At 41.8% G+C, this 10,207-nt stretch overlaps 1 protein-coding gene across 1 annotated transcript; it reads right to left on the bottom strand.

The window, feature by feature from the left end:
• Nucleotides 1–945: 945 nt before the first annotated feature.
• SBSPON (somatomedin B and thrombospondin type 1 domain containing) lies at nucleotides 946–10,190 on the bottom strand. Its single transcript, XM_041464474.1, has 5 exons — nucleotides 9,974–10,190; nucleotides 3,714–3,908; nucleotides 3,065–3,155; nucleotides 2,066–2,242; nucleotides 946–1,412 (listed from the first exon to the last, which is right to left on the bottom strand). Exons 1-5 carry the CDS (start codon nucleotides 10,188–10,190, stop codon nucleotides 1,295–1,297), a joined length of 798 nt encoding a protein of 265 aa, XP_041320408.1. The 3' UTR covers nucleotides 946–1,294.
• Between the last annotated feature and the right edge of the window lie 17 nt (nucleotides 10,191–10,207).

Below are 10,207 nucleotides of genomic sequence, written 5' to 3'. Positions count from 1 at the left end.
TGGATGATGGCACTAGCCTGTATCTCTGGATTCAGATCATTTGGAAGAGATTTCCACAATCTCAGAAAATTCATGCTTTCCACTGTCATACTGGTGTGAATCTAGTGACATGAACTAACATAATACAGCGTTCTTTTAAAAGTGAAATCCCTTGAATTCAGATATTTTCTGTACCTTCTTTTCTTGGCTAAGGTTTTTATTTTCAAAGAACCTTATAAGAAAAAGCACCTGTCTGAATTGGTCATATTAAAACAAAGCTGTCTGAGATAATTTTCCCTATTAAAAATGAAAACATACAGTTATGAAGTCTGAAATGTTCAGAAAGTATTAAAATAATCCCTGCATTCTGTTTTGGAGGCTTGCTTTCATTATGTTAAAATGGTAAAATGCAGTTCAAAGGCTTGTTTCACAACACATTCTTATTGTGGACAGAACCTCAAGCAGATCACTTTCCTCATTCTTGCTAAGAGACTCTATGGCTTCTTCCAGGAAGTCTTTATGTTGCATGGAGATGCTGCCTGTTGTAACAGGAAATTTTCTCAACCTGCATAGCAGTCTTGCCAGTGCTCAGACATTGCAGGTTCCTATACTAATCATGGTAGATGAGCATTTTTAACTAGTAATTTTTTTACTCTTAGCCAAGGCCTTAGTTACAAAAGCCTTTTCTAGGTTCATCTGCCAGAAAAGTTACACTGTGTATTACTGACATGAAGTTCTGAGGAGACCAATTCCTTAACAATGCTGACTAGGTCTATGTCTTCATGAAGGTGGCTGAATGTGGAAACTGCAGTGTAGAGGAAGAATACTTACACAATTAGAGTGTAAAAAATTGTCTAGATGATACTGGAGAGGAACAAAGTACCTAAACTGAAATCAGTTTTAGCTTTCAAAAATGTCATTTTTATTCATCCTTGCTCTTAAATGTTGACAGTAACTATTCTCAGACTTGAAAATATTTGGCTGGCGCACTACTGAGTAGGAGCAGTGCCTGGAGACAGGGCTAGGGCCAGTAAAGATGGAGAACTTAAGGAAAGCAACTACTGTGGTTAGAAACATTAGCTCTTTAATTACAAATGAGAAACATGGTAATGTGCTTCTAGTGTTCTAATACAGAGATCAGTCTTCGCATTTTGTATTAAGGCAGAGAGAATTTCCTGAAATGATTCTGCCAAAGTCCTGACTCATTTAAAATTTTTTAAGGCTCCAGAAAATGCAGCAGAAATATACAGGTTTCTTGGCATTGGTGTTAATTTTCTTAGTCTTTTTGTTGCAATTTTAAAGGTCTTTTAAACTTTTATGTAAAAATAAAACTATGCACCAGGGGACAGGAACAGTGTTCCAGCTGCCGGATCTTCTTCCAGGTTCCTTGGCACTGAGAGTTGCCAATTGCTTCCCAGTGTAAGATTTTATCTCTGAAATGAGACAAATATGAAATTAGAAGAGTAAAAGCTGTGTATTTAGTGTTACTGGATTGTGTTGTATAAAATGTCAGAAGATTTGATTTGTTTAATCATGTAAGACTTTATTAAACTTATCTAGCTCTTAAAATGCTTTCTGGAGCAGACATGATATTCCTAAGTGGAATATCCAGAATGGTGGGTTGAGTAGCTGGTTGTATAGGTATTAAGTAGTATGCATATTAATAAATGTATGGATCAAATAAAAATCAGTTCTGAATAATAAATACCTACTTTCACAATTACTTTTCTAAAAACCAGGTATATATGCTTGAGGGGAGTACCAATCCACCACTGTTAAATCTGCACTCAGATTTGGACTATGGCAGGAAATACCCTTTTCAAGTAAAAGTGCCCACAGCTATAAAAAGTCTTCTTCCACTACACAAATTCCACCACTTCTTCACAATAGTGAATAAAGCTTTAAACTCTTATATTGAAATGACTTCCCAATTTTATCTAGGTTTTAAAAGCAATTTCTGTGAGAAGTGAAAGGATAAAACCTGAGCTCTACAAACGATTTGAGCTGTTCCATCTTTTAGATACATTAAATGCAGCTTTAATGAGATCTTGAGAAGCTTAAACTCCTGTGCTGGGTTTTGGTTTACCCGCGTGCGTTGTGGCCGTCTCCGGAGCAGCGCCGCGTGGCCGTGCTCATGGCCGGCGGCTGGCAGGCGACGCACACGGTGTGTCCCTCGCGCAGGTACTGCATCCAGCGCGCGTACGGACGCGTCTCCAAAGCACAGTGCGGGGAAAGAGATTCCGTCCTGAACTCCACGCAGTATCTGCTCAGAAGGAAAAGAACCAAATTATGAGATAAAGCATGAGCTAAGTAGGCACTTTGAACAGACTTACATATCCTAAGGGTGGTGTTTGTGAAATGTAAGTTAGACATCATCATTGCTAACAAATCTCCTTCTGACCCTAACCCAATGAGTGGATTCTTAAAAACATTATGCAAACTGTTTCTCATTCTATGCCCCAGTCCAGTGTTTTATGTGTCATCTCACTTTCTGGTAGTGTTCTGTATTCTCAAATTATTTTGAAAAACAGATCTCAGTAACCCATATTTTTTCTTCTATGCTGCTGAAAGAAAATGGAAAAGAGACTTTAAGAATATCAATGAGTTTTATTGTTCTAGGAAAAATAGCACAGGACAAAACATTATAAGCATTACAGACCCAGTAATAGCATAATTTAAACTTCATTACCATCTCTACTGGTAACTAAACAAAATTTCTTACTGCTTGTGTCAAACAGTTTTAAAAAAAAAAAGGTATCTTGAGACCAATCCCATTCAGCCCCCATTGTTCAGAGACCTACATCTAATTTCTCAGACTAAGGATACATTCAGCTTTGTTTTAGCATTGTTTACTGCTGGCTTTCAAAAGCAGCTATCATCAGATCTGCCATGATCCCAATGTCTAATTCAGGACAATTAGTAAGTAATAAACAATATCTAGAACATGCAAATAAACTGCGGGAGAGAAAACCAGTACAAACTATAGCTTATTGTTTAATTATTGCAAATTTAATTACATTTTTCTCTGTAGACAGCTGTTTTCTACTGAACAAGATGACCCACATACATATGATAAATAGATTACCCTGCTGCTTCTTTGTCTGAAGGCTGGAGGGAAGATGCTGCTCGTCTTTTTCTTTCTTTACCGTATTCAGAGGTAGTTATGAAAGCAGGGACTGAGGAAAAAAACAGTTATGGTAAAACAGCAAGGCACAGCTGAGTCATATTTCAATCACTGTAACAGTGGGTGAATGAATCAGGAGCTTGTGGACGGTGATGCTGGCTCACTTTATTGAAAAAGTGATAAAATGTTGGCAACATTGGACCTCAACCCCACTTCCTACAGCTAAGCCCTCTCTATTCAGAAAAAAAAAAAATCTAATAATGCATGCTATCTAGCCAGTAAGGAAACAGGATGTAGTGGAATCCCACAAGGAGTAGTTTCCTGTTTCATACTGAATTTGTGTTCTAACTTCGCACAGAGATAATTTGATACTTAGATCCAGCTGAAGGAATGCAAACAGCTTAGTTGTTTGCTTAACAGAAATTAAGAAAAGACAGATTAGAAAAAAACATTATTGAATAAAAAGCAATATGACAGTAGAAAGTTCTAAATTATAATTTTAATCAGCTAACTGCAGATAGATGTTTGGTTTTTTGCTATTCATTGACAGTAAAATTTATGATGGCTGTGATGGAGACAATATACAGCAGAGAGATGAAATTGAGAATACCGTGTTCATGGCCGCAGTCCTCCCCCTGGTAAGTCAGGTATTCCAGGCAGCCAGCCTTCTCCTCCAGAGCTGGACACGGCTCCCCACCGTTTTTAGGCTCCTGTTGTACATAGCGCCTACGGACCCGCAGCCCGGGATGACACTGTTCTGCACAGCCACTCCAGTGGCTCCACTCCCCCACAACACAGGGAATAGCTGCAAAGCAGGATTAAAACATTATTAGTAGTCAAGACTTCTGGTTTTATCCTAATTGCTCTCAAAAGCTTGAGATAATAAGATTATATTGAGGGGCTTTTTGTTTGCTTTGGGTTTTTTTACTTTCTCTTTTCTAATTTTATTTACATGGGTTTGAACGCTCTTCCAGGATTTTGCATACTTAAATTGAAAATTCAAACCTGCCTGCAATGCTTGGCTCCCTATTCCATCCCTTGTCCACAAAGAAACAGCCCCTCATCCCAGACCTTTCACTACAGCTGTGGGGTTCTTCTGAAGCATAAAGCCTCAAGAGACCAGCTCATGGATTACCTACACCAGACTGGTCTGACCTTCCTCGGCAGTTCCTACACCACTAGATTCTGTATAAAGGCTGGAACATAAAGCAGCAGCATGCTTGATTCCCTTCAGATCACTTTCTAACTCCTTTTTCCTCAACACTGAACTGTGTCCACTGCCACAGCTTTGTTTCCCTGTTTTAACACAGGTCCTGCTCATTTCCAGCTACAGAACAGCCCACTGGATATTTGAATTTCAGTTCTCGTGGATCACAAACTTCCTCTGAACTTAGTCAAAAATTCTGGGGAAAGTACCATTATTTTTAAAGTAAACTTTGAATCATAAGAAACTGCATTTCCCTCTGGCAGGGAAGAAAAGGTTTTGTGGTGTCATTCCCAGAAAACAAAAACAGGTGATAGACACATTATTCCTTAGAGAGAAGCTACATAACACAGAAGTCTTCAGTTTATTTTTCCATTAAAACAATATGCAACGGTAAAGAATACACAGCCATCTGACATCTCCATGAATGGAGATGCTGCTTTCCTCAGCCTCATCTCCAGGAACACCAAGTCCCTGTTTTTGAAAACTGTATAACCTAAAAAATTTCGCTTTCCCTAGCAGTTAGAAAAGCAGTTAGCTTTTCAAAGCTTCACTGCAGGCTGAGCCCTGAGAGGTTGGATTAAGATGATCTCTGGATGATCAGTGATGGAACAAACACAACCCCTCCACCTGGGAGCTTCAAATCTGCACAGCCATGGCAGGAGGAGCCATGGAAGAGCAGATACGAAAAATGTCTCACACATGGGTATCCATCAAGTGGAAGAATTCTCTGAGGATAAGCAATAATTTCCTTACATGAGTCATCCTCAGCTTGTGGCCTACAAGGACATTTAATCTGACTGGTGATCCATTCCCAGTAGCTTTTTTCCTGGAGGTCACCTGGTAGGTGCTCCAGGTTAGAGAATGGTACAAAACACACATTATCATCAATGGGTGAACTATCTTAACCTGGTTCTGGATTGTTTGGGGTCATGCTTCTCATTATTTAGTTAAATAAAACTTCCCATTTCCCAGGTGTACTATTTCTTATTAGCTTGTAATGGAACATATCACATGCTTTCAATTTTTTTTCCGCATTTCCGGATTACAATTTAAATCCCCAAGAAGCTTTACAGCTTAACCACTGTTACATCCTTTATCAGTGTTGCAGGAAAGCGATGGGACAAAACTGGACTTTCAGGAAAATATTTTATGCCCTCTGGGATTCTACCAATACAAAACATTGGGAAGAAAGAGTAGAATGTGATAACCTCTTTGGGGTTTGTGACTCTTCTCATAAAACATATAAATTGCAGTGTTTGCTCTGTCATTACATCTCTAATTTCTTGGACTACTACCAATATCATGAAGCAGATAAAACCTCTGAAAGAGGCTACTTGGCAGATGTCCTTACCATTTTACTAAAATTCTCTTCCTCTGTTCTCACTGTGCTGTGCACCAGCTGTTCTGACCAAACTCGCCCACTTTTGAGTGCCCTGACAGCACCAGGTGTATTGTGGCTGAGGATGCTGCATCCCACACCCTAAGGAATTCCACTAAAACAGAACCACAGGGCTGCCCCGGGTACTGGGCCACCAGCTGTCCATCCTACTCAACAATTAGTATTCTCTGGTGTTTTCCTCTACTTACTGATAAACATGTTCCCAGACAGCTCCTGAGTACAATTTGTAGAACAGTGCTGGACAATCACAGAAAAAGCCCCCTTTGCCACATGCAGACACCGGACACTGCACCACCAGGCACTGCCCTCAGACACATGCAGAACTACAAAGTACATGACACAACCTCTGTGGCTGTGAAGGCACCACACTGACATGTCGCAGTACAGCCCTCAGACTGTTTGTTCCAAGAACTGTAAACTAGAAAAGAAAACCACTGATAGTAAAAATGTCTCAGACCCCACTATGGCATAGCCAGGACAAGTACTAAATGCAGTATAGACCTCACAGTCCTTGCCACCCGGCTGCAGGGTCCAAACACAGTCCTTGACTCCACTAGATTTTATGGCACAAGCACAGACTTCAATGCCTGATCACACATCTTAGTTCTACCCAAGTATCCAAGGACAGTCAGTGTCTATCTAGCCTGTCTATCCTCACCAACTGATTCTCTTCCAACCTGGCTGCATGAATGACCTGCATGAATAAGAATTTCCACAGAACTTTAATCTCATATTAGCACCCTGATATGCAGATAACATCAAGTCTAAGATCAAATTTTCCATTAAGAAACTCCCAAAGGGACTGAGTAAGTGCATAACAAATAAAGCTTCATGACTTCATGTCTTACTGGAGTCAAACCAAGCTGACAGTTAAATACTGGTCATCTGCAGAAATACATGGTAATTTTATGGTTATCAAGATTTAGAATAAGAAGGATGAATTGCCCTAGTCATGTGGAAAAATAAGAATATTGGGTTGCTAGAATGGAATTTAGGCAGTGGTATAATAATGTCCCTCTTGCAGTCAGTACCCAAAAACTATTAAGGGACAGTAGATCGATTTTGTGCCTTGTTGGAAAGATGCCACATTCCTCAGCATGACAGAGACTGGGTCCATGAGCTGACATAAAAGGAATGGTGCCATCTCTTGACACACTAAAAGTATCAGGGACCCATAGCTACATCTTTATGGATCCCTCTCTGTGTTGCTATTTGCTCAGCTTAGTTAACACAACGATGTTAAATGATGATTGATTGAAACAATGAAGAGGATGCAAGTCAAAGGAAATTGAAGGAAGGGATTTGTTCTCAGGTACCTACCAAAATGTGGAAGCTAACACAACACTTGAAATTTAAAAAAAAAAAAATCACAGAAAAATTACATTGCTATCTTATGAAAGACAGCTCAAGTAGCCAAAACTTTGGTTTTGTCTTCCATTTGCAGCACTGAAACACAGATATGAAACACATATGTTTCCATATGAAACACAGATCCTTATTTCTGAGTGAAACTCTATTTAATTTTTACCATCTCTGGAAAAATAAAAATGGAGGACTGTAGTATGTTCACTGTACAAGATATACTGTAATATGTAAGGATTTCTAGATTTTCTCAGAGTAACCACTTCAAATGGCGAGCTGATTCCTTCCTCAGGCTTTCTCATTGGACAGTAGTTCCTATTTAAAATGCTATGTACAAAAATATACGTCCTGCAAAAATATTCTTCTTTTATTCAAAAATACTCTTCAGTATTAGAACTATAAGGAAGTTTACTTAAAAACTGTTGAACTTGGGTTCAGCAGTCCATTAACGTCTGCTGAGCCATCTATTCATAAAGTACCAAACTTACAATGATTTCTAGACATGACAGAATTTAACCCTGCTGCTGGCAGCTTTAGGATGTTCATTCTTTCAGTGGTTTCTTTTATTTTGGAGCAATGTTTTTGTATGATTCCTAACATCTCTTGCATCCTAGCATCTCTTGATAACTTACACTTGAGGCACTTTACACTTTCCCCAGAGGACGAAATGTCATTTCTGCAGATGCTGAAATCATGAGTTGTGAACAGGTTGACAAACAAGCAGTAGCATGAGAACCACTGACCACCTTTCTTCACATTTCTATTTTAAAGCTTTGAACTCTATATTCAAAACAGTGAACTATGCCAGTGAACACCCCTGTTGTCATTAAACACTTTGATTTAGCAAGACTCAGTGGGGAGACCTCAACATCCAACAGGAACAAAAAAGAGTCTAACATTTTCAGCCACACTTGTGTAAATTGATACGAACTTCCACTATTTAGAACTATTAGAATTTCTGTTTATACAGAATACAAGTTAATGACTACTTGCCATAGAGTGTATATATGATCATTTGCTTTTAAAATAACAACTTCTTGTAAATTTAGAATTTTGGATGAGTGAATTCTACATACTACACCCATGCTACACCCATCAATGCAAAATGTGCTGCTCCCTCTGTTTGCATTTGCATTTGCATTGGTGCTCACACAACTGGGCAGTGAGGCAGTGCAGGGAGTGAAACCAGGCAGAAACAGGCAAGAGAGAATACAGAAATAGTTCCCTGTGTGTTTAGCTTCCTGAAGTGGGAAATTCCAGCTCTGGTGCAGGAGAGGCAGTGAGACAGGGAGGATCCTCTGAGACTCCATCTTCCTGACTGGATCTAGGGCACCCACCGCCCACAGAGGGTGCAAGCATGGTGTGCTTATCTTGTAGACATGCAACGCCTTTCAAGGCAATCACCACTGAGCCTGAGACAAAAAATACCATCTTGATAACAGCAAGGCATCATCAGGTGCCAGAAGTCACCCCAGAAGTCATGGTAATGGAAGTGTTTAAACTAGAACTTCTCAAGCACAATCCTGAGCTTCTTTTTGAAGGATTTCAGCTCTGTTGTAATGCTAACACAGTGCATGTTTATCAGCTCTCTCCTTTTATGACTGAATATTAAAAATCATCTAATTTACTGAAAAGATGCAACATGCTGTGGCTGTAGGACAAGCATCTTGCCAGTTCTCCCTCTACTGATTTTCCTGAATGAAAGAACAATCTATTTTAAAAATGCTAATTTCAAAAATGCTACCTTCTATCTGACTTTGTGGCAAATTTTTTTGCCTTCTGTTACTCTGAGGAGATTATTTAGCTGTGGGAGAGCTGACCATGTTTCTTCTAGAGACCTGGGGTCATAGTTCTGCTCTGCTGAGTTCTTCCGTACAGTTTTACATCCCTTAGGATGAGTCTACACCATCTGAGAGTTGTACTCCCCCTTCCCAATCCGGGCATATGTAAGCCAACTTGGGTCCCAAAGCTATGTGGCTATGTCAGCATGGCACTGAGCCTGCTAAATACACCCTAATTAGCAGGACTGTGCAGCAGAGGCTCATGACTTTTTGGCTGTAGGCTGGCGTGCATCCAGCCAGCTGGGAAGAAACATTAAGCCGACCGAGTACTAGTACTGCACCTGCAAAGCAAGGACTGCGTCCTGCATCCCAGGCACAGAGACGCTGGTCAAATTGTGAAGACTGCAAAGGATAGAAATCCCACAGAAAGAGGCAGCACTGTGAAAACCTACAAAGCAGAGCCTCAGTTTGGTAGAACTGGGCTACTTTTCCCTCCTTGCTATTGCTCACTGGGAGGCCTGGCAGAGAACCCTCTCACTCATGCTCCTACGCTTATTTTAAAGTCTCTGCCTTCACAGTGAATTCCTGCAGATTCATGCCCCTAGACAAAACCTCACCATGGGGACTTCCCCAATTATTTCATTGATATTTGTTTGTCAGGATGTGAGGAATCAGCTGAGAGACACAGGCAGTGCAAAATTAATCTCCCCGCTGTCTCTGCAATCAGACATCCCCCCGCAATCAATCTGTGTTTGGGACTTGCCCGAGTGAAAAGTAACACAATATTTTAGAGGTAAAATAACTTGAGACTGTCACTGTACTACAGCTGATCCGGAAACCTTTCCCCTCTAGTGAGAGAAAAGTTTCTGTCTCCCTTCCTGAGCCTGCCTCTGCCCTGGCGCTGCCCCAGCCTGGTGCCCGGGCTGGGAAGGCAGGAATCTGCCCCTCTCGCAGCTCTGAGCCCATTCCCGCACACCCCAGCTCTGAACCCAGCGAAACCTCCATCCCGCCAAGCCCCGGCAGGCAGCTCCCGTACCCGGAGAGAGGCCCGGGGGCGCCGAGTCCCGCCGGCCGCCCTGCCCCGCGCCCCCCGCGCCAGGGCCGGGGGCGGACGCACCTACCCGGGCACGCCTGGCCGTGGTCGTGGCAGCAGTCCCCGGCTCGCCGGCAGCCTCCGTCGCAGTAGCAGGTCCCGTAGTCACCTCCCTCCCTCCATCCCTCGCCGACGCAGGTGGCATCCCGGCCCTGGCAGCACTTTCCCTGGCAGCTGCCCCCGGCCCCGCTCCCGGCCCACAGCAGCCCCAGCCACAGCGCTCCCGACAGCGCCGTGCCACCCATCGCCACCACACCGGCCA

The sequence above is a fragment of the Pyrgilauda ruficollis genome, unplaced genomic scaffold (genome assembly GCF_017590135.1).
Source record: "Pyrgilauda ruficollis isolate IOZ18807 unplaced genomic scaffold, ASM1759013v1 scaffold18, whole genome shotgun sequence".
NCBI lineage: Eukaryota > Metazoa > Chordata > Aves > Passeriformes > Passeridae > Pyrgilauda > Pyrgilauda ruficollis.
The sequence above is the reverse complement of the archived record's forward strand: the minus strand, read 5'-3'. Positions and strand labels throughout refer to the sequence as shown.

Bases quoted from the DNA above. Each gene is read 5' to 3' on its own strand.
- SBSPON (XM_041464474.1), bottom strand. From the start codon at position 10,190: ATGGGTGGCACGGCGCTGTCGGGAGCGCTGTGGCTGGGGCTGCTGTGG. The intron at 3,156-3,713 runs GTATTCTCAATT...TTTTTTCCTCAG, and splicing joins GGACTGCGGCCATGAACACG to TCCCTGCTTTCATAACTACC. The intron at 1,413-2,065 runs GTAAACCAAAAC...GTCTCATTTCAG, and splicing joins GACGGCCACAACGCACGCGG to AGATAAAATCTTACACTGGG.